Genomic DNA, 24,949 nt, shown 5'->3' with positions numbered 1-24,949 from the left:
TAGGAGTACCAGAGTATCATTATTTTAATTCAACCTTTAGGAATTCCACTGGCATTATTAACCAACTAGCCGGGGGCTAAAGGATCCCTGTCTATTGACTCAAATCAGAAGACCGGTCGTAATCAGTCTACGACAACCTCTTCGGTCCCGATAGGTGTTGGTGCCCGGGATGGGGCTCTCGACCGACAGTACCCCTCTGCCCCCTGGCTTCTCGGAGCGCTGGAGCATGCCCAGTGACAGCGCAGGAGCCACCGAGGGCTTTGCAAGCGCGCACTCCGCTTCTCCGGGTTTTAGCAGGAGCCCGCGGGGGGCGGGAGGGGGTGAGGGGACCCGCGGAGCTGGGCAGCCTCCGCCGCGCGTGTGGGGAGCTCGCGCCAGGCGCAGTGCTCTCGCCCGCTTTGCAGTTGCTCCAGAGATGCTGGCGCGCGGCTCCCGGCTGCTCCACCTGGCGCGCTGAGCTCTGCGCGGGGAGCCCCCGGGGGCTGGCGGGGGGCGCAGACTGCGGTAGAAGGCGAGCCGGGCTCCTCCGGGACTGCGAGACAACGCTCCAGCACTGTCAGGTGCCGCTCTCCAGCCGCTCGCCGCTCCGCTAACTTGTCACTTGGTGGTGTCCGCTCTCCAGGGCTGTCTACGCTTTGGGGTGGTGGGGTGGTGGTGGGGGGCGGGGGGAGTGGGGAGTTAGAGGGTCTGCGGTGGCCGAAGGAGGGATCCTGCGAGGGGGAGCTTGCCTGGTGCCGCTCCTCTTCCCCTCCCCATCGCTCCCCTCCCCCCACCCCGTCGCTGCCGCTTTGCCTTCCGCCAATTCGGAGAGCATCGGGAGCCTGTGACATGCAATCCCTGCCAAGTGACGGTCCCCGAGTCTGAAGTGCCCGCGAGGAAGTGAGCGCCAACACGGGCCGCGGGCGATGACAGCCATGAAGCAGGAGCAACAGCCCACCCCAGGGGCCAGGGCGAGCCAGGCGCAGCCGGCGGACCAGGTGAGAGTTGGCAGCTGCGGCCAGGCCCTCCCAGGAAGGGAGACTCCAACCCGCGCTTCCCCCGCCCCTCCTCCAGGGCTCAGCTCCCACGCCTCCTTCTCCCCACCCACCCCCGCCCCAGTTCCAGGCTCTCCTCAGCTCATCCATGGACTCTGCACGAAGTTAGAGCCTCCGAGTGCGCTCCGGGGCCGGGCGAGAGGATGCGCAAGGTGGAGAGCCGCGGGGAAGGGGGCAGAGAGGTAAAGGAGGGGTGGCCTGGGCAACCCCTCGGGCCGGCCCCCGACGGAGGGGAGGTGGCCGGGGCCAAGAAATGGGGACCTCTTGGCTCCTATTGAAGCACGTTGGAGGAATTGCTGCTCTCTTGGAGGCTTCCACTTGCTGGGTTCGAACCCTGTTTTCACGTAGCTGAGACCAAAGCTTACCCGAGTAGGCAGATGACCTTTAGGCCATCAGAGTACTTCCTTTCCTTTCTGTTTTCCTTTGAGGAGACCGGGACGGGGGTGGGGGTGAGGGACGCAAAATGGGGGAAGAGGGTGTACCACGCATCTGTTGTCTGCTTGGAACCGAGCTTGGAGCAAAAAGGCATGATTAGGTGGAACTGGGAAGATAGTGGCTTTAGTGATTTGTTGAGTCCAGATGTGTTGTTTCTGCAGAAATGAGGGGGTGCGCTGTGCTGGCTGAGGGTAATTTTAGTCCGTTTTCTGTCTTTCCTCTCTGGTCACCCCGTTTTGTTTCGGTCTTTAGGAATCTGTAGCATAACCATACGGTGAATCTCCATCTCGTCTCTGTCCCTGGGTTGGGGTGACTCGTGAGTTCGGTGTCGTCTTTTCCCAAAGTTGGAGGGTCGGGAGCGCCGAGGTGCCCTGGCCGAGAGGAGGGAGGCTGTCACGTTTACTCATTTAGAGAGTCTGAACCAAGAGGGTTGTACTTAGGTCTGCGGATAACCACGGAGCTGGAGGATGGAGGCGCCGGGGTCCAGAGGTGGTCTCTCTGCCCCGAGCGCACTATTGAAGGCCTCTCAAAGCATTTCTGGCGGAGACACTTCGAGCTCATTGCTAGAAGTGGATGAAGGGGGTGCAAATAGCGAGGCTACAGTAGGGCTCAGCTCTTCGCATATTTTAAGCATTGAGGAGTTAGTGAAGGGGAGCTGTCCGCTCAGAGTGGTGGGAGGCAGAGGGGGCGACTCTAGGGCTGCCGTTATTAATGTTCTAGTCCTGGCTGTCGCTCCTGGCTAGTGGCCTCTCTTTCGCCCTTCCCCCACCCTTCTCATTTTGCTCACATATGTTTCACATAGGTGGTGAGGATTACTCAGACTTAAAGCCCCCTCCCTTTACTGAGATGGATGTTGCAGTTTTTATAAAGCACTTGTTTTCTTAAACCATTCTTTTTGCTCCTTACCCTGAGAAAAGTATGAAAATATTAAAACATGTATATAACCTGTCCTTTCTCCTTGTATCTCTTTTCCCTGCTCCCTCCAGCACACATCACAAGGTAGCAACGGGTTATCTGATTATAAAAATAATTTCAGGAGAGGAGCATGGATTTAACATCCTCTTTCAGGCTGACAGCTCTTAAATTTCATTAATAAGCCACTGAGCCTCTCTACTGCACTTGGAATGATACTACCAATAAGAATGATTAGTCAGGTGAGAGTTTCCACATGAAATCTTTACTCACTAACCTGTGACACCAGCTGGTTACTTGAGGCTCTGCAAACAGTTCAGTGATGGTGGAGGTGGGGAGGAAGAAGCAGAGGATACAGAAGCTGAAAATGTTTATGTAAATAGTGGACAAGCTGTATATCCACAGCAAAGCCTTTTTTCAGAACTAATCTGGTACTTAAAATTCACATGAAGACAGAGCCTCAAGCTTGAATCTGTTGTTAGTGTGCATTTTTGCTTATGCCACTTCAAATAGTCAGGGAGTGGCCATTTGTAGAACTCTTGTTTTAATTGAGTTTTTTTAAGTGCCTTTCTGAGCACTGACATGATTTTACAATGTCAATGGTATGCATATTACACTTGAGCTAAAATGAAAGAGATTGATTTCTCAAGGGAAAGGAAAGGAAGACTGAAATATACATGGCAGCATCCCACTGGGAGTTTTCTAGGCAATCCCAGAATATACCTATGTGTAGTCTATTCTTTGTCTAAAGCTTGACATACAAAATGATGAGCAGATGATGTGGACAATTGCTGTGATGGCTTAAACTATTTCTTTTAAGAGTCTAGGTTTTTTATTAATAGTATTAGTCATTGTGATTTAATTCTGCAGTTGTTAGGTAACTCTCATGTGGCCCCAGATATAATACCTCCATATAGACAAGATCGATTGTTCAAGTTTCTGTGATATTTCTGGGAAAAAAAAAAGATTCACAAAATTAAAAATGTAGCTTTATGAAATCCTACTTAATGGTTTAATAGGAGGCGTGTTCCAGTAAGTCACTTGCTAGGTGTTGATTTTGAGTGATTTAAGCTTTTGAATATTGCCAGAAAGGTCTTTTGCTTTTTGTGGCAGTGATTATTATGAAACCTCAAAGATGCCTTGTCCAGAGGCCATCAAATACCCATTTCCAAGAACAGCATCATGGAAGACCAGAGTCTTTCTTCTCCGTGAGATGATTATGAACCACATAATTTAATTGTTGTTGTGGCCTTTTAGAGAGTTCGACATCCCTATTTCACCTTATCTACTACTGTCTTCTAGCGTAGGGTGCCATGACCAGAGGTAGCCCCTCCTCTGGGAGCAGATGCAACAAGAGTAACAGGGACTGCATATTTTTATTACTGTTCTGAATCATTGGAGATATTTTCATCATCTCAGTAGTCTTGCCTTTAAAGCTTCATTGATTAAATAAATGTTTACAACAGTTACTTCTGTTGTTTTTATAACACTCCACATTTACAAAATGTCTAAAAATAAATGCTTAGCTGTGGGTAGAAGCAGTCATTCCCACTTAACGTAATCAATATCCATTTTACATCAGGGAATACATAATCTTGAGTGGCTAGTTGTAACTTATTATTAGATTTGGAAATCACTTCCTGTGTGCTTGCCATGTGCTGAGTACTGTCCTCTGGGTTGATAAGGTAACACTCACTGAATGCATTTTCCTACTTGATCCTCAAAGCTGACAATTTTTAAGTTAGGTCTTGTTATTATTCCTAGTTTAGGGATGAGAACAGAGAATTCTCTCAAGTAACTAAACAACTTGGTCAACCTTGTCTTCATAAGTGGTACAGATGAGACATAGTCCTAGTCTATGGCAGTTAAAAAAATAAGCTCTTTTAACTCTAAAGCTCCATCTTCTAACCTTTACACAGTTACAGTTCAACACCCTTCTACTGGCATAATGCAGAAGAATTGCAAATATTACATATGCATGTGTATAAATTTACCTTGAATATAAAATAGGTAAAGATTTTGTTTAACTCTTCAACTGTAAATGTAAATAATAAATCTTGAAATTAAAAAATTAGGTTAGTATCTCTTAAAATAATATAAAACCAGATATATCCTGATAAGTACATAGGAACTTAAAAAAAATATTTCTATCATTTGCCCTTGGTAGTGGTAAGACTTTCGAGGCTTCTTAAACATACCTTTTTATAGTTAGACCTGGTTTAGAATTTGCTCAAGTTGCCACCAGGTGGCACCCTTCTGCTGAGTCCAATGGGTAAAAATATTTCCTAAAATGTTTGATGGGTCTCTCAGCTCCAAAAAACCAAACCCAACAACAAAAAAGCAAACAAACAAACAAAAAAATTAAACAAGAAAAAAAACTATAACCTTATTTCCTGAAGTATGACTAAAAAGTGTATTTTTATAAACAACTGTTTGGCTGCAGAGGCAGCATTAGTTATGCATAAAAAATCAACAACAACAGTAAAACTCATTCTAGTAGAAATCCACTCTCTTACTCTCTTACATAACAGCCTATTAATGAAATAGTTCATGAACAAAATTGGGGTTAAATAGATAATACGTAAAATGCCTTTTGTAAAATATTAGGGTACTTTTGACTTTTAGGTGATATTAACCTAAAGTTTTCACAAAGAAATTAGGATCCAGTATTTTTACTTCCACTTTGGTCAACAAACCTGATTAAAAATTTCAAATGAATACTTAATGAATTCATAAAAAAGTTATTCTTCCCTAATACATAAATATGTCATAATTTAGTTTATATTGTTTTTAACACAGAACGTCAAAGAAAGCTTTTAGAAATCATGTTAAGAAACTTTAACAGAAAATGTATTACTTCTCAACATTCAATATAAAATACATAGTATCTTATTGGTGGAAGAATTCTGTATCATTTGGTTATAAAAGACATTTGATACAGGTGCTATGTAGAAGTTTTTATAACTTGTTGTTCAGTCACCAAGTTATATCTGACTCTTTGTGACCCCATGGACTGCAGCATGCCAGGCCTCTCTATCTCTCACCATCTCCCGGAGTTTGCCCAAGTTCATGTCCATTGAATCAATGATGCCATCCATAACTTAGGAGATATATACATCCTAAAGTGAAAGAAAAAGTGAAGTTGCTCAGTCGTGTCCGACTCTTTGCGACCCCATGGACACCAGGCTCTTCCGTCCATGGGATTTTCTAGGCAAGAGTACTGGAGTGGGTTGCCATTTCCTTCTCCAGGGAATCTTCCTGACCCAGGGATCGAACCCAGGTCTCCCACATTGTAGACAGAAGCTTTACCATCTGATCCACCAGGGAAGTCCTATCATCCCTTAATTTCTTATTACATATATTATATATATATGTCTTACTGCAAATATGTACAACATTTTATCTGCTGAGTTTAGAACACACCACAAAACGTTCCTTGCTTATAAGCTTCTGATCTCTCTGTTTATTTGAAAGACTGAGCATATTGCACATTTAAGAAAGATTAAAGTATATAAAAACAAGTTAAATAAAATTGTATTATTAAATATTAATGCTGCATTATCTTATGAAGAGCATTATATTGGAAACAAAACACTAGAACCAATTTCTCCAAGTCTAAGTAAAATTAAAATTATTTTCAAACTTTGGTTTCTTGGACCATTTATGATTATATTATGTTTTAGACTTTTAGTACTTATAGACACATTTTAAATTTATTTATAGGGTATCATGTAGCATGCATGGCATGCTGAGTTCCTTCAGCTGTGTCCAACTCTTTGTGACCCTGTGGACTGACTATAGCCCTCCAGGCTCCTATGTCCATGGGATTCTCCAGGCAAGAATACTGGAGTGGGTTGCCATGTGCTCCTCCAGGGGACCTTCCCAACCCAGGGATTGAACCTAAATCTTGTATCTCCTGCATTGTGGGCTGGTTCTTTACCATTAGCACTGCCACAAAGCTAGGATGCTGCAACTAGGACTGTGAGTTTTTGTGCCATCAACCGGAGTATTTATTTACCACTATCTATATATTATGCACTGGAAAGCTCAGATTCAAATTCATATCTCAGCTCTGATAGTCATTGCTGTGTTTTGGGTAGCAAGATAAGTCATTTTCTGTATTTCATCTGTGAATGGAGGTGGCTATAGATCCTATACCTGATTGTTGTAAGGACTGAATGAAATAATAAGTAAAAGCTTTTGAAAAATGCTTATCTCATACAAAGTGCTTTCATTACATGTATAGTTTGGGAACAGGAACCCAGGGAGGAAGAAACTTAGAGGATCATTGAGTCATGTACAGCTGCTATATCATTTTAGTATTTTCCAGAATATTGCATTAATTAGTACACATATGTATGTGATTACATATGAGTTTTCACATGCATAAAAATATTTTAATGATATAGTAAATATTACTGAGTTAGGCATTGAGTTGGCAGAAATGCAGACTTTACAATATTTCATAACATCCTTATTTCCACTCAATGAAAACTCACTTCTCTACCAAAATTGAAAAAGACACATGTACCCAAATTTTCATTGCAGCTCTGTTAACAATACCCAGGACACGGAAGCAACCTATATGTCTATTGACAGATGAATGGATAAAGAAGCTATGGTACATATATACAATGGAATATTACTCAGCCATAAAAAGGAACACATTTGAGTCAGTCCTAATGAAGTGGATGAACCTAGAGCCTATTATACAGAATGAAGTAAGTCAGAAAGAGAAATCAATTATTGTATATTAGTGCATATATATAGAATCTAGAAAGAGGGTACTGATGAACATATTTGCAAGGCAGCAGTGGAGACACAGACATTGAGAACAGACTTATGAACATGGCTTGGGTGGGGTGGGCTGTATAGAGTTACATACATTACCATATGTATAATAGATAGCCAGTGGGAATGTGCTGTATGAATCAGGAAACTCAAACCAGGACTCAGTAATAACCTAGAGGAGTGGGATGGGGAGGGAGGTAGAAGGTATGTTCAATTGGGAGGGGACATGGGTAAACCTATGGCTGATTCATGTTGATGTTTGGTAGAAACCAATGCAATACTATAAGGCAGTTATCCTTCAAATAAAATTAAACAAACAAAAATTTTAAAAAGCCTCACTTCTTTACTGTCCTACTCTTTAAGAGGCCATGCTAAAAGTAAACATTGGTTAAGTCTCACTGCTGCTGCTGCTGCTGCTGCTGCTGCTAAGTCACTTCAGTCGTGTCCGACTCTGCGCGACCCCATAGATGGCAGCCCACCAGGCTCCTCCATCCCTGGGATTCTCCAGGCAAGAACACTGGAGTGGATTGCCATTTCCTTCTCCAAGGAATTAGCTGCTGAACATGCATATTGTTTTCAATGTACTTATATTGGTAATAAGCATGGAGAAAGAGAAAAGAGGGGTGTGGCTTACAGAAATATCTCAGGAGATGAGATTTTAGTTTTGGAACAGGAAAATGTGCATCGCAAGTGGAGTCCCCTGAGGAGCCCAGGGTGGGTGTGCCTACTATCATTGGGAGTGAGACTAAGTAACCCAGTATTGGGCTCAGATAATTTGAAATATTTTTACACATACTTTTTTTTTTTTAACAGCTATTCCATTGCAATATTTAAATATACACAACATTTTTGATGTCTGACTATTAAAGTTACCTCCATGTATTTTCATACTTGCTGAGTGACTCTGTGGGTTCTAATCAAGTTAATATCTTACTGAAACATTTTAATGGGGATATGTACTAAAATATGTGTCAACCAGGAAAGGGTGGAGCTCTCCCTACTTGAAGACCTCTAAAAGCTCCAAAAGAGCAAAAATAAATAGTGGAGGAAACATAAACTTCTTCATAAACACATCTTCATATAAAGTTAGAAATACTTCAGTGAAAAGTGTATGCTGCCTCTCCTTCAGAAGTCATATAGTTCAGTACTGATTATTTCCAGCTCAGTCTTGTGTAAAAATTTGTACTTGACCTGGTCTACAAGCTTTTTGGCAATAGCCAACCTCTGTTTACTTTTCTCCATCCAGACAACACATGTTTTCCAAGGCTTTTAAAATGTGTATATACCATTCCCCTACCTGGTAGATATTCTTTTTTTTTTTTTTTTAATATTCTTATCATTTATTATGTATTCACTAAAAGAAGGCTTGTCATTTCCAGGGTAAGAGAGGAAGCTGGGGAGTAGGCTCAGTAGGGAGAATGGGACATTTAAGAGAGACTTCATCTATTATTCATTCATTTTCCTTAAACTGCCCTAAATTCCTAAGGTTTCAGACATACTTGTATGTTATGGTAAATATAACACCCAGCCGCCAGACCAAATGCAGAAAACTGGCTTCTATCTGAAGCTGATAGAAAAAACATTTTATTTCAAACTGTAATTGATGTTAACAGCACTCTTGGTAATGTCTTCTACATAATAGAAAATTATTTTCATTTTCTTTTCAAGTTTGTTCATCCCATGGTTTATTTCAGAATTGTTAAAGCATTAATAATTTTTAAACCAATTTGCAGATAATGTGCTTTTTCCCACTAACCAGAACAGCATCTTCTGCAATATATTTTGGAATTGCCAAATGATTCTCAGATTAATTATATTTTGGAGAAGAAGGTGACATTATGTAGGGTTGAAAACAGAGTCCAACAATTTCAGACTGAATCTTTCTTTTGCCATTTGCTGTGCAATGTAGAGCAAATGATTTAACCCCTCTGAAACCTGTTCTTCTCTTTAAAGGAAGGGGATGGGGAGAAAGCGGCAAGGATTAGTGACAATCCATGTGAAGAGGCTTGTTTAACTTCTGTCCCAGGGTAAAACTTAGGGCATATTGGGTTGGCCAGAAAGTTTGTTCAGGTTTTCTGGTAACAGCTTATGGAAAAGCCTAAATGAACTTTGCTGGTCAACTCCATATTTTTATTCTTATTGTCACTATGTGTCTAAATTATCTGAGAAGATTATTGTGTTTTTTTGCAAGGGTAATTTTGTATTTACATTAATGAAAATACTAAACTTGATGAAAGTGAAAGAGGAGAGTGAAAAAGTTGGCTTAAAGCTCATCATTCAGAAAACGAAGATCATGGCATCTGGTCCCATCACTTCATGGGAAATAGATGGGGAAACAGTGGAAACAGTGTCAGACTTTATTTTTTTGGGCTCCAAAGTCACTGCAGATGATGACCGTAGCCATGAAATTAAAAGACGCTTACTCCTTGGAAGGAAAGTTATGTCCAACCTAGATAGCATATTGAAAAGCAGAGACATCACTTTGCCAACAAAGGTCCGTATAGTCAAGGCTATGTTTTTTCCTGTGGTCATGTATGGATATGAGAGTTGGACTGTGAAGAAGGCTGAGTGCCGAAGAATTGATGCTTTTGAACTGTGGTGTTGGAGAAGACTCTTGAGAGTCCCTTGGACTGCAAGGAGATCCAACCAGTCCATTCTGAAGGAGATCAGCCCTGGGATTTCTTTGGAAGCAATGATGCTAAAGCTGAAACTCCAGTACTTTGGCCACCTCATGCGAAGAGTTGACTCATTGGAAAAGACTCTGATGCTGGGAGGGATTGAGGGCAGGAGGAAAAGGGGACGACAGAGGATGAGATGGCTGGATAGCATCACTGACTCGATGGATGTGAGTCTGAGTGAACTCCGGGAGTTGGTGATGGACAGGGAGGCCTAGCGTGATGAGATGGCTGGATAGCATCACTGACTCGATGGATGTGAGTCTGAGTGAACTCCGGGAGTTGGTGATGGACAGGGAGGCCTAGCGTGCTGCAATTCATGGGGTCGCAAAGAGTCGGACACGACTGAGCAACTGAACTGAACTGAACTGAAGCATATGTGTGTGTGTGTGTGTGTGTGTGTGTGTGTGTACATTACCATGGGCTTCCCAGGTGGCTCATGGGTAAAGAATCCACCTGCAATGCAGGAGGTGTGGATTTGATTCCTAGGTAGGGAAGATCACCTGGAAGAGGGAATGGCAACCTATTCCATTGCCTGGAGAATCCCATGGACAGAAGAGCTTGGTGGGCTCTGTTCCATAGGGTCGTACACACACTCACACAAATGATCTTAATATGCTAAGTAATTACAGTTGATTTATTATAAGGCATTCAGTAAAAATTTATAACAACCTGACTGATTTGTACTATTTTCAGCTGCTAAACTGTTTAGGATCTTCTTCGAAGTGATCATGGTTTAATATTCTCTTTCCAGAAGTTTGGTTTCCAGAAATGACTGAATTTCCTTAGAAATTCTTTGCATGTGGGAACTGATGATATGTTGAGTTGAAATTTAAGAAAAGTGCATAATCAAAACTGACTTCAGATCTGGGAGAGCCAAATCAAGTCATCTATATATTCTCCAGCCAAGTTGTATGTTATCTGACTTGAATATTATTGTAATTTATCATACTTATCGATTTTTCTCAGGTCAGTGCAAAAACCTATGTGTCAGGTTACAAGACAGCAAATGAAGAAAAGTGAGGAAACAAGCCATTTTTATTATCTTTATCCCCAACCCCCTTTTAAGATCTAAATACAGATTCGATTTTTTTCTTCTGTATGAAAGTCTCTGCTCTGAAAACCTAAATATGACAAATCTGAGGTATATTTTTGAGAACCTGAATAGAAAGCTCTCCTGCAATTTATTTTCAAATAATGGGCCAGAGAGACCACTCAAAGTTGCATTAATAAGGCTTATACAAGGTAGAAACAGGCCTTTTCTGTTATTGATATGTGATTTTAGTTTTTGCAAGAGTAATGGAGTAAGTGAAAATTCTGGTACTCATGATTCCATTAATCACATCTCACCTCCAGGAAAAGTTTTAATATGTGTTAATGAATGCAAGACATGGATTTTTTTTTTTTTTTCATTTCACATATTTTGAAACAAATGCTAGAACTTTCTTTTTTTTTTAACAAAACAACCCTTTAAATCAGTGTTTTATGAACTTGCATAATGATTCTTCTCACTTAGACACATAATACAGGATTAGGAATCAAGATACCTTTGGAATAGAGGTCAAAACTATCTTTTCACAAAGAAAAATCTGAAATTCATGAAGAATGTCTCAAATGTAGAAATAGGTCATTTGTTTGGCTATGTTGCCATGTAATTTACATTTCCTGGGATTTATGAATTTATGAATAGATTTTCTATCTACTCCATTAGCTTTTAGAGATTTTAAGGGAAAAGACTATGCATTTCACTGTTTTGTTTCCTCTTAGAATACTATAAAGAGTGTTTTTAAGATATAAAGAAAGCATATTTTGAAGGTATCTTCATAAAGTTGTTCCTTTTCCCTGATCCTATGAATTAAGTGGTTTTCATTTCTTGACAAGTCATGTTGGCAGTGATAGATAGGTGTGAATTGAACCTGGAGCTGAAATGAAGAGACTCACCCTCATATTATTATTGCAAATGGGATTTACCCAACATTAGTGCCAGAGTGGCATTATGGGTGGTTTCTTTTGCATCTGTCACTCCTTACAAATGTCTGTTTGCACACAGAATCAGAGCTTGTTATGTTACAGGATGGTCCCTTTGATTTCCTGTGTTTCCCTTTGCATCTGTGCCATCTCTAAATCCAAATCCAGTTTTTTCTGCCTTTCTGTATTTCTGAGATCCAGTTTCTTTCCAAGACTAATTCCTTGAGTCTAGACAACTGCAATGTCCATAGTGACCTTGCTTTTCCAGATTCTTCCATCAAATAGCCATAAAGTCATCGATGATAACATTTTGAGAAACTCTCCTTGTCTTTGTTTTCAAATCAGGAGACAGTCAATGTAGAGGTGAGTGTCCTGTTTCAGATCACACCATTGGTTAGAATCGGAAGCAATACTTGATTTGGGGTCTTTCACTTATGTGCATTTTTCATGTGTCATGCCACCAGAGTCAGCTATTGATATAGAGTCTCTGGTGATTTTTTGGTGGCACAGACACCTTCCTTAGCATTTGACATCAGAGTAAAATTTTTTTTTTAATTAGTGTTCTTAAAGGCTTTGAATCTGTAGGTAAAACTCTTTGGTATTTCTTGGTTTCTCCATTGTGATGTGCTGGTTCTAGGCCAGTGGTCTTTAGACTCTTGGCACCTGGCCACAAAACCATGGAACCATATAAGCATCTTCTCCAACTAGCTGTGGCAAGAGAGCACCTCAATGCCATAAAGCCATCATGAAAATAATCTGCGAGGTGCACTGTTCCAAGGAAATGATAGCAACTCTCACCATACGTGAAGACATGGGCATTCTTAGACCTCTCCTCTTCTCCTCAGCATAAAAGGGGACCCATTGATCTTTACACTCAGCACTTGAAATTGCAATTCAATGATGAATAGACAAGTGATTGGATGAGTCCCTTCTTGTGAATGGAGGGATGCACCCAGGTGCTCTAGAAAGCATCAAGGTGAATTTTAGAGCTTTCTCTGGAAGTTAGTAGAAATAACAGGCTTCTGATTTGCTGGAGTTCTTTGAAAACAGAACCATTTCTAGAGGATGTAGTAATTTTGTCAGTGTCCCACGTTTCAGTACTAGATCAGAGGAACTTTTATATGCTAAATATATAGGAAGTAGTTTTGACATGTGAACTACTTTGAACCAGTTTGACAAGTAGTTTTGTGTGAACATTTACACAAAATTCTTGTTAGTGGAAAGAACAATGGCTTTCTATTCATTTGATGATGTCATGCATGCTTATCTTTGTGACCCCATGACTATAGCCCACCAGGCTCCTCTGTCCATGGGATTCTCCAGGCAGGAAAACTACAGCAGGTTGCCATTTCCTCCTCCAGGGGATCTTCCCAACCCAGGGATAGAAGCCACACCTCTCCTGCATTAGCAGGTGGGTTCTTTACCACAGAGCCATCTGGGAAGTTACAACCTCAGTTTAAACTCTACTAACTAGTTTGAGCAAGTTACCTAGTCTCTTTCTGAATTTAATATTTCATCTGAAATGGTATGATGCTTACCTTGCTGAATTGTTCTGAAGATTAGCAATGAGATAGGTTTATTAATCAGGGGATGATGAAAATGACTGTGCTTGTATTGTTGTTAATGTATATTGGGTACTGGAGAAGACTCTTGAGAGTTCCTTGGACAGCAAGGAGATCAAACCAGTCCATCCTAAAGGAAGTCAGCTCTGAATATTCATTGGAAGGATGGGTGCTGAAGCTCCAATACTTTGGCCACCTGATGTGAAAAGCCAACTCTTTGGAAAAGATCCTGATGCTGGAAAAGATTGAGGGCAGGAGGAGAAGGGGGTGACAGAGGATGAGATGGTTGGATGGCATCATCGACTCAATGGACATGACTGAGAGTAAACTCCGGGAGACAGAGGAGGACAGGGAAGCCTGGTGTGCTGCAGTTTATGGTGTCACAAAGAGTTGGACATGACTGAGTGTTGAACAACAACAACTACCAGAGAAAGGCAAAGGGATGGGGCGTCAGGCTTCCGATGGACTGGAGGCTCTGGCTTCATCTTTTTTCTCTGTTACTTTGACTAAACTTCAGAGCACATTTAATATTGAGACTTTTTTTTTTTTGACATGGAGACTATATGGGTTCAACTTGGCTCCAAAGCAAAGATGGATTAGGTGTTGGTTAGTAAAATATCCATTTATTTTTAGATTCTTTATAAATGCAGAAAAATCAACAATGTTTGCATTCTGAAGGTGGAGAACTGAGTATGGATTTGCCTTTCCTGATTTTTTCCCCTCCATTCCATGGTTAAAAATCCTACTCATACTTATGATACATTCTACATTTGGAATGCTGTTTCATTCCTATTCAGAGCTGAGAGCTGTAATGGCGAATCTAAAAAAACTAATATAGAATCACAGATGGTGCAAATATTTGAAAATAGGTAAATACAATCTAGGATTAGCTGTTTGGGCTCAGAAATGTCAGCTTCGTATTGCTTATTGGTCACACAAGACAGTTTTAGCTAAGGGGAAATCCAGGACAAAAGCATCATGGTATAAAATTTCTGGTTTGGAGCTATGCAGTATAACAAGCCCATGATTATTACATAAACTCCAGAATGAGTCTCTATGTAGCTAGAAAAGGTGTTTTAGACAGGTCACAAAGTACCAAGAGGTTATATATATGATAAAAATTAAGTAAATATAATAGCATGGAACTGCTATCATTAATATCTGCTAAATTACATTTAAAGCCAATTTTTGAGGAGAAAATATCCATTCTTATAGAAATGCTGCAGTTTCACAGTACATGACCTGAGCATGGGAACTACTAGATTGCCAGCATAAAATCTGTAGATGGTAGTTATTAGTAGTAAGTGCTGTGTGTCCCTATTTCTGACTGAGAGTTTTAAGCAATATAATTTGTTTTTCTTTCACTTTTTTCCCCTATTACAGATAAGATTCTTTTAAAAGTTTCTTAGAATTAACTATGGTGATTGTGTTACCTGATTAACTGACAAGACAACTGAGAATGATATAGGCTAACTTGTTAAAGGTTGTAACCACTGATGAATTTAGAAACCAGAGTAGTTTAGTAATTAGAGGTCCTCTCTTCCAGTTTGGGAGTTGGTAGGTGACTCACTCAATCATGGGATCATAGAAGCCATGTCTGGTTGTCTGTGTTGTTGTCAGATGAAGTAAAAGAGGGTGAGAATTAATGGGAAGGTTCCAGCTGGTTTAGGTTTTTTTCTTTTACTTAAAATTTTTTTTTCTAGGCAGTAAGTTTAATAAGATTAAATCTATTATATATTGATCCTATCTGGAAGCATCAAAGAGCAGGTGGACATGAGTGTAATGGTTGGGTGAAACCTCGATTTTCTGCTATTTTTTATTTCTCAGATGAAGTGACAGAGAATGGAAAGATAGATTGTAGATTGTATACGATCTGTAAAGCAGCACTGATCCCTATCAAGTAAGAAATCCTGGCTTCTCATATAAGTGTATAGGGAACATATGTCAAGGATTTAACTTATTAATAAAGAAACCATCAAGATGGGAAAGCTGGTTTGAAAAACATGTGAGGAAGAGACTTGAAATAAATGATGTACAAAATCTGCAAACTTAGATCCAAAACTGGTTAATATTCAAAAGGGCATTTAAATTATAACCTTGGTGGTTATCTTTTATAGCAGACAGAATTTTTTTGCCACTTACCTATCTTCTACAAGTAACATCTAATAATTACTTTGGATCCATGTTGAGAGTAAATTTTAAGTCTAAGAAAGATACATTCTCCTAGAGTTGTATAATCCTTATGTGGGTTGATTAGAAATGCCGTGGTCTAACACTATAAAGATGGACACATTTCCAAATTCTCTAAAATCTTAACATCCTCAACCTCACAAAAATGATGCAGTCCAGGTCTACAGTTGATGTTTCAACCAACTTCTTAAGCAATTTTATGATAGCTTTTTACAAGCCCTTTGGAGCTTGAATGTCAGACCTGATTCATCAACAGCAAAGTTCTGGAATGCAGCCAGTCATCCAGTGCTGTTTGTCAGGTTGTCCCAACAGATTGGTCCAGGTGTTTTTGAAGGATGGGAGAGAACAGTTTGATAATTTCAAATAGCTCTCTGTGGAGAAGGTGAAGTATTTAATAGAATAATTGCACACAGGGAGGTGAAAAGCCATTCTTGAGGATTTAGCGAAATAAAGTTCAGATCAAGATCCAAGAGACATGTGTCCAATCCCTGGGTTTGGAAGATCCCCTGGAAGAAGAAACTAGCAACCCACTCAAGTATTCTTGCCTGGGAAATCCCATGGACAGAGGGATCTGGTGGGCTACAGTCCATAGGGTCATGAGAGTCGGACACGACTGAGTGACTAAACAACAAACAAACAAGTTGCATAATAGTAGTGGTTCTTAGAAAATGGCTGCTTTCAGAGCTGCCCTTTGGAGGTGAGGGATACCATAAGCACTCCCACAGTCTGATTTAAGATGTATCCTAAGTTTTGCTTCTCTTGGCACTCACTTTCCTGACTGCAAGTCCAGGGGTAGCTCATCTCATCTGTCTGCAGATATCTGACTGAATTCCACCATGATTCCCTTTGGCCTTTTAACTTTAGGACTGAGTAGACGGTGGTCATGATATATGTCTAACTGCATTGATTTGAAATTCCATGGTAACTTGGTATGCTCTTCCTTGAGAACTGATATTTGGGCCAAGAGGAAATGAGGCCTTTATGAAAGTGAAGCAGTAGGGGTGGGAGAAAATAAACATAGATATGGGATTGAGAATCTCAGGAGGGGATGATCCTCTGCACATGGGGCCAGACACTTCCCTTAACTAACCCTCAGTTTTCTTATCTGAGTGAAAAAAAAAAAAATTTAAATTTAGATGAGTATTTTTGTATTATGTACAAAATATGTATGAGTATATTTGTATTATGTATCATCTGCATATCTCAGGTTATTGTTATTTCTCCCATCAGTCTTGATTCCAGCCTGAATCTGTGCTTCATCCAGCCTGGCATTTTTCATGATGTACTCTGCATAGAAGTTAAATAAGCAAGGTGACACTATACATCCTGAACATACTCCTTTCCCAGTCTGGAACCAGTCTGTTGTTCCATGTCTGGTACTAACTGTTGCTTCCTGACCTGCATGCAGGTTTCTCAGGAGGCAGGTAAGGTGGTCTGATATTCCCATCTCTTTAAGAATTTTCCACAGTTTGTTGTGATCCACAAAGACTTTAGCATAGTCAATGAAGCAGAAGTAGATGCTTCTCTGAAACTCTCTTGCTTTTTCTGTGATCCAACATATATTGGCAATTTGAACTCTGGTTCCTCTGCCTTTTCTAAATCCAGCTTGAACATCTGGAAGTTCTCAGTTCACTGAGAAGCCTAGCTTGGAGAGTTTTGAACATTACTTTGCTAGTGTGTGAAATGAGTGCAATTGTGTGGTAGCATTTTTTGGCATTGCCTATTTTTGGGATTGGAATGAAAACTGACCTTTTCCAGTCCTGTGGGCACTGCTGAGTTTTCCAAATTTGCTGGCATATTGAGTGCAGCATTTTCACAGCATCATCTTTTAGAATTTGAAATAGCTCAGTTGAAATTCCATCACCTCCACTAGCTTTGTCTGTAGTGATGTTTCCTAAGGCCCACTTGACTTTCCACTCCAGGATGTTTAGCTCTAGGTGAGTGATCACATCATCGTGGTTATCTGGGTCATTAAGATCTCTTTTGTATAGTTCTTCTGTGTATTCTTGCCACCTCTTCTTAATATCTTCTGCTTCTATTAGGTCCATACCATTTCTGTCCTTTATTGTGCCCTTCTTTGTATGAAATGTTCCCTTGGTGTCTCTAATTTTGGTTTCTATTTCCTTCTCCAAGAGATCTCTAGTCTTTCCCATTCTATTGTTTTCCTCTGTTTCTTTGTATTGTTCACTTAGGAAGTCTTTCTTATCTCTCCTTGTTATTCTTTGGAACTCTGCATTCAAATGGGTATATCTTTCTTTTTCTCCTTTGTCCTTTGCTTCTCCTCTTTTCTCAGCTATTTGTAAGGCTCCCTCCTACAATCATTTTGCCTTTTTGAATTTCTTTTTTTGGGGGATGGTCTTGATCACAGCCTCCTATACAGTGTTATGAACCCCCATCCATAGTGCTTCAGGCACTATGTCTATCACATCTAATCCCTTGAATCTATTTGTCACTTCTCCTTTATAATTGGTAAGGAATTTGTTTTCGGTCATACCTGAATGGCCTAGTGGTTTTCCCTACTTTCTTCAATGTAAGTCTGAATTTGGCAATAAGAAGTTGATGATATAACAAAGTTACAAAGTAAATTTAGAATTATAAAAGGAAAATAGTTTTAGTAATAAAATTATTGGCATTTTTATTATCACTGACAGAGGGTAAAGTTTTGAATACTATTCATAAATGCCATGCAGTGGTCAAGTGCCTATATCTCATTTTATCCTCACCATAACTCTATGTGATAGGTATTACTTTTATTCCAGTTTTGCGTATGAGAAGCTACGGTTTGGAAGGTGAAGAGATTTCCAAGGTAGCACAGCTAGTAATTAGGGAAGCTATCTTTTGGTCACATACAATCATATATATTATAATAAGTATCAGGTGTTTCCTTTATCAAAATGAGGCCATAATTTGCTGTGTGTGGTTGATCAGCACATCATATTTGATTTTTTTACGCAGAAAATAGTAGTACTAGTAATTTTACTGGAAATTAACAGTAATAATCCCCTTTAGAACTCTGCAAGTTTGTACCATCATCCTTATGTTAAAAATGGGGAAATTGTGAGATCGAGTGGTAAAGTAGTTAGACTAGGGCCACATACCATAATTCTATGTCATAGATACTACTTTTATTCTAGTTTTGCAAATGAGAAGCTGCAGTTTGGAGGATTAGAAGATTTCCAAGAACCAGAGTGGCAGAACAGAAATCTGAATCCTCACCATCTGCCTCTGGAGCCCTTGCTCTTGAGTCCTCTACTACACAGTTCCCGAAGTGTTTAGTGCATACCTATTGTGTGTGAGGCAATGTGATAAGAGCATGGCTCCCGTCTTCTGTATGTCCATGACAAATGAAGTTTACTTTGAAATTATTAACCATGAGTAACTTCATGTTTACTCAAATATTTTAAGAAAAATGTTTCTCCCATGTCCAAATGTGTTCTTCAGTTTGTGTGACATATGAAACCAGCTTTAAAATTAGACGTAGCTAATTTTAGTGTCTTTCACATGGTATCTTATGTCTACTTATTTATTAGTGAAAAATGATGAGAACTAAAGGATATAGGGTGTATCTGTAAACTTCATCATGTAGAAGAACTTAAGATTGCCTTGCCAGTGTCTCACAATAACCTTGAGCGACACATGGGCTTCACTATTTTAATGAATGAAAAGGTGAATGCTTTCACCCTAGTTATTCAGCAACCTAAGTGTCAGATCTAAGCCTGATTTTGCAACACTCTCATGTAATTTTGTTTAGTTCAATGACCAATATTAACTGAATCTTTTTATATTTCCTGACTTTAAATACAACAATCTTCATTAATTTCTGAATAACATAATCAGGTGGTTCAAACATCAAAATTGGTATACATAGAGTGAGAAATCTCCCTCCTGCAGTTATTCCCCAGCTACTGAGTTTCTAATTCTATTATTTTCTAAATAGATAATCACTATTAATGTTTACATTTTTTTCTGTTCTTTGTTCTGGAGACATTTGTTGTATGTAAAACCTACTCAGTTTCTTTAGCTACCTCCCTTTCTATATAAATGTTAGCATATGTCGATTTAAAATGTGTGATATTTTAATTGTTTTGATAAATATCTGGATATTATTAAAATAGGCTAACAGTTGACTTCTTTGACACATTTACTCTTTTATTCATTATGAATTAGAGCTCTTTGTGTCCACTAAACCCATAGCCAGTTTTGGTGCCTGTGTGTGCCTGTGCACTTGTATGCATGTGGAAGAACTGTGCTCTTGGGACATTGCCTGAATATAGTACATTCCCACTAAACACCTGAGAAATTGTCTAGTGGAGCACACAGTAGCATAAACTCTAAAGGCAAATAGCCAGTATGCTTTTCTAATCAGCCACACATAGTAAGTCATTTACTATTGCTTAGATCACTTGTGAGAGTGTTAGTCTCTCAGTCATGTCTGACTCTTTTGTGGCCCCACGGACTGTAGCCTGCCAGCCTCCTCTGTCCCCGGAATTCTCCAGGCAAGAATACTGGAGTGGGTTGCCACGCCCTCCTCCAGGAGATCTTCCCAACCCAGGAATTGAACCTGAGTATCCTGTATTACAGGCAAATTCTTTACTGTCTGAACCACCAGAGAAGTTTAATATTATTTAAATATTTAATAAATCATTTAACCTCAATTTAATAAAAGAAAGCAATTGATGGTTATTAGGATGTGTTTGACTGTATGTGACCAAAAAGATATTTTCTCTACTTACTAGCTGTAATACTTTGGGAATCTTAACCTTTCTGAACCTCAGCTTCTCATTTGTAAAACTGGAATTAAGGTATGCAATTTGTTGACATTTACTTCACTGCTGTGTACATCTATGTATATATATATATTTAGCTTTATAACCTTGGTCTGTATATGTTAATTAGATTATTCTAATGGATTAAAAAGAGAATAGCATCCTTCCCATCTCAAGCATTAGACTTAGGAATAAGTGCCAACTGTTGCATATTCTAAAACTTTGCAGGGAATTTTTGAGCACTTCCCAGTGGATAGATAAAAAGGAAAGGGACATCTACTGTCATTTATTAAAGACAGATTTATACTCAATAAGTTACTTAGGGTAAGGAAATAAGACAAACTTTAGAAATTTTAATATAGCATTTTAAAAGTACCATGAGTTTTCTGTAACAATAAGAAAGATTTTATATCACTAGATGAATGAATGGTGTTGTGAAGCATAAAGTCTGCTTGTAGACAGGACCCAACACTGTGAAAATATCATTTCCTGTAATTTTATTACGTGGTATGGAGACTTTCAGTATGTGATGATGAATATATGTCATGCTTGCATTTTTGTGTATCCTGGGGGGTTTAAACTAATTTGTAAAATGGGAAGCATCTCTTTAAGAGTATACTATACTTGATTTTCATTAAAATGCTAAAATTATTTGCTTAGCCTAAAAATGCTGTATGTTGTTCTCAGCCACTGTTGACTTATTCTCCTAGTGAAGAAGAAAGAATAACCATAGTTTAGGGAGAGATGGAAGACCTTGTCCTTTGCAGAATCTTTTTTTTTTTTTTAATTACTAAAATAAATGATAAATTCTTATGTCCCTACAACCTTATATAGTGAAGTAGGTGAGAACCATTTCAAACCCACAAAATCTATTCAGTCAAAACATTCCCCTCTGTTCCACCAAGTAGTATTGAAAATTATTAACAAAAACACCAGGAAGAAAAATAGCAGTGATGAAATATTTTATTGATCCATTAAGGACGACCAGGTCTCCAAGGCTGTAGTCACTTTCACAAGGGGATGTTTTAGTTAAACTATTCTTAACAACAGGGAAAGAAAAGTTTTAAAAATTTCTTTTAAAATTCCATAAAGGTTACAGAGCTATTTAAAATCAAATAACTCCTTTTCTCAAAAAATTTTAAAGAAAAATCAATTTTTTACAATGCACTTCCTGAATTATGGTAGAGCATACTTGGTGGCAGGTAATCTTTAAACATTAGGTGAAAACATTTCATTTCTAATGGTTCTGGGAAGTCAGGCCACTAAATGGGAAGCAGTTATTAGAATCTGAAACAGGCAGTAATCCTTGATGTCCTGCTTGGGATATTAGGAGAAAGTGGGTACGGTTTAAGAGGTACATTGATGGAAATAGAGGTTTTATAATTCATTTTTCTTGATCTCTAAATAACCTAATCAGAAAACATATATGAAGCAATACCAGAAGAATTCCTGATTTCATACGAAGGGAATGAATATGACTTAAAATAAATCTTAATGTGTTAACTACTACATTTTTATACACAAAGACTGGGTAGCAGTATCATTTGATTTTATCATGAGGAATCAACCCTGTTGTGCATTTTAATTCAGCATCTCTTAAGTTAGTCTTTTGCTTTTCCAAATTAACCTGGAAATCTTAGGTCAGAATATTAGAGTGGGTAGCCTTTCCCTTTTTAAAAAATTTGGAGGCTAATTACAATATTGTAGTGGTTTTTGCCATATATTGACATGAAGCAGCCATGGGTGTACATGTGTTCCCCATCCTGAACCCCGCCTTCACCTCCCTTCCCATCCCATCCCTCAGGGTTATCCCAGTGCACCATCCCTGAGCACCCTGTCTTATGCATTGAACCTGGACTGGTGATTTGTTTCACATATGATAATATATATGTTTCAGTGCTATTCTCTCAAATCATCCCACCCTCGCCTTCTCCCACAGAGTCCAAAAGACTGTTCTTTACATCTGTGTCTCTTTTGCTGTCTCACATATAGGGTCATCATTACCATCTTTCTAAATTCCATATATATGCGTTAGTATACTGTAGATTGGTGTTTTTCTTTCTGACTTACTTCACTCTGTGTAACAGGCTCCAGTTTCATCCACCTCATTAGAAGTGACTTAAATGTGTTCTTTTTTAATGGCTGAGTAATATTCCATTATGTATATGTACCACACTTTCTTATCCATTCATCTTCCAAGGGACATCTAGGTTGCTTCCATGTCCTGGCTATTGTAAACAGTGCTGCGATGAACATTGGGGTACACATGTCTCTTTCAATTCTGATTTCCTTGGTGTGTATACAGCAGTGGGATTGCTGGGTTATATGGCAGTTCTATTTCCAGTTTTTTGAGAAATCTCCACACTGTTCGCCATAGTGGCTGTACTAGTTTGCATTCCCACCAACAGTGTAAGCGGGTTCCCTTTTCTCCACACCCTCTCCAGCATTTATTGTTTGTAGACTTTTTGATAGCAGACATTCTGACTGGTGTGAGATGGTACCTCATTGTGGTTTTGATCTGCATTTCTCTGATAATGAGTGATGTTGAGCATCTTTTCATGTGTTTTTTAGCCATCTGTATGTCTTCTTTGGAGAAATGTCTATTTAGTTCTTTGTCCCATTTTTTGATTGGGTTGCTTGTTTTTCTGGAATTGAGCTACACGAGCTGCTTGTATATTTTTGAGATTAATTCTTTGTCAGTTGCTTCATTTGCTATTATTTTCTCCCATTCTGAAGGCAGTCTTTTCACCTTGCTTATAGTTTCCTTCATTGTGCAAAAGCTTTTAAGTTTAATTAGGTCCCATTTGTTTATTTTTACTTTTATTTCCATTACTCATAGAGGATCCTGCTGTGATTTATGTCAGAGAGTGTTTTGCCAATGTTTTCGTCTAGTAGTTTTATAGTTTCTGGTCTTACATTTAGATCTTTAATCCATTTTGAGTTTACTTTTGTGTATGGTGTTAGAAAGTGTTCTAGTTTCATTCTCTTACAAGTGGTTGACCAGTTTTCCCAGCACCACTTGTTAAAGAGATTGTCTTTTCTCCATTGTATATTCTTGCCTCCTTTGTCAAAGATAAGGTGTCCTTAGGTGTGTGGATTTATCTCTGGGCTCTCTATTTTGTTCCATTGATCTATATTTCTGTCTTTGTGCCACTACCATACTGTCTTGATGACTGTAGCTTTGTAGTATAGTCTGAAGTCAGGCAGGTTGATTCCTCCATTTCCATTCTTCTTTCTTGAGATTGCTTTGGCTATTAGAGGTTTTTTTGTATTTCCATACAAATTGTGAGCTTATTTGTTCTAGTTCTCTGAAAAATACTGTTGGTAGTTTGATAGGGATTGCATTGAATCTATAGATTGCTTTGAGTTGTATACTTATTTTCACTATATTGATTCTTCCGATCCATGAACATCTATTTCTCCATCTATTTGTGTCCTCTTTGATTTCTTTCATCAGTGTTTTATAGTTTTCTATATATAGGTCTTTTGTTTCTTTAAGTAGATATATTCCTAAGTATTTTATTCTTTTCATTGCAGTGGTGAATGGAATTGTTTCTTTAGTTTCTCTTTCTGTTTTCTCATTGTTAGTGTATAGGAATGCAAGGGGTTTCTGTATGTTAATTTTATATACTGCAACTTTACTATATTCATTGTTTAGCTCTAGTAATTTTCTGGTGGAGTCTTTAGGGTTTTCTATGTAGAGGATTATGTCATCTGCAAACAGTGAGAGTTTTACTTCTTTTCCAATCTGGATTTCTTTTATTTCTTTTTTTCTCTGATTACTATGGCTAAAACTTCCAAAACCATGTTGAATAGTAGTGGTGAGAGTGGGCATTGTTCTCTTATTCCTGACTTTAGGGGACTTTGTTTCAATTTTTTACCATTGAGGATAATGTTTGCTGTGGGTTTATCATATATGGCTTTTATTATGTTGAGGTATGTTCCTTCTATACCTGCTTTCTGGAGGGTTTTTATCATAAATGGATGTTGGATTTTGTCAAAGGCTTTCTCTGCATCTATTGAGATAACCATATAGTTTTTATCTTTCAATTTGTTAATGTGGTGTATCACATTGATTTACAGATATTGAAGAATCCTTGCATCCCTGGGATAAAGCCCACTTGGTCATGATGTATGATTTTTTTAATATATTGTTGAATTCTGTTTGCTAGAATTTTGTTAAGGATTTTTGCATCTATGTTCATCAGTGATATTGGCCTGTAGTTTTCTTTTTTTGTGGCATCTTTGTCTGGTTTTAATATTAGGGTGATAGCCTTTCTCTTCTCCAGGGGATCTTCCCATCCCAGGGATTGAACCCAGGTCTTCTGAATTGCAGGTGGATTCTTTACCAGGTGAGCCACAAGGGGAGCCCAATTTTAGATCAGATAATATAAATACAGTGAGACAGAGCAGTGTATCAGGATTCTCTTGATCCCAGGATATTGGTGTGTTAGGTGACACACCAAACCCTCTGTTTGCCTAACAACCAATAGAGTCTCAGGACATACCTCATGGATGAATTTTAAGTGTTACTCCTGGCAAAATCTAACTTTATCATCCTATCAATAGAAATTCATGTGTATATATACATCTAGACAACCAGGATTATGCTCAAA

General features: G+C 39.0%; 1 protein-coding gene across 4 annotated transcripts in view; it reads left to right on the top strand.

The window, feature by feature from the left end:
* The first annotated feature begins 312 nt into the window (after positions 1-312).
* Positions 313-24,949, top strand: part of DPP10 (dipeptidyl peptidase like 10) — an 805,225-nt gene continuing 780,588 nt past the window's right edge. The window contains exon 1 of one of the 4 annotated variants that reach the window (XM_086367433.1): positions 313-977. In XM_086367433.1, the coding sequence (XP_086223559.1) occupies positions 906-977 (72 nt within the window). In that variant the 5' untranslated portion in view covers positions 313-905. The other 3 variants (XM_086367444.1, XM_086367459.1, XM_086367453.1) reach the window with 3 other exon arrangements.

Source organism: Bos grunniens, chromosome 2 (genome assembly GCF_055505025.1).
Source record: "Bos grunniens cultivar Pamir isolate PY7600 chromosome 2, Bosgru_T2T1.0, whole genome shotgun sequence".
Taxonomy (NCBI): domain Eukaryota; kingdom Metazoa; phylum Chordata; class Mammalia; order Artiodactyla; family Bovidae; genus Bos; species Bos grunniens.
The sequence above is the reverse complement of the archived record's forward strand: the minus strand, read 5'-3'. Positions and strand labels throughout refer to the sequence as shown.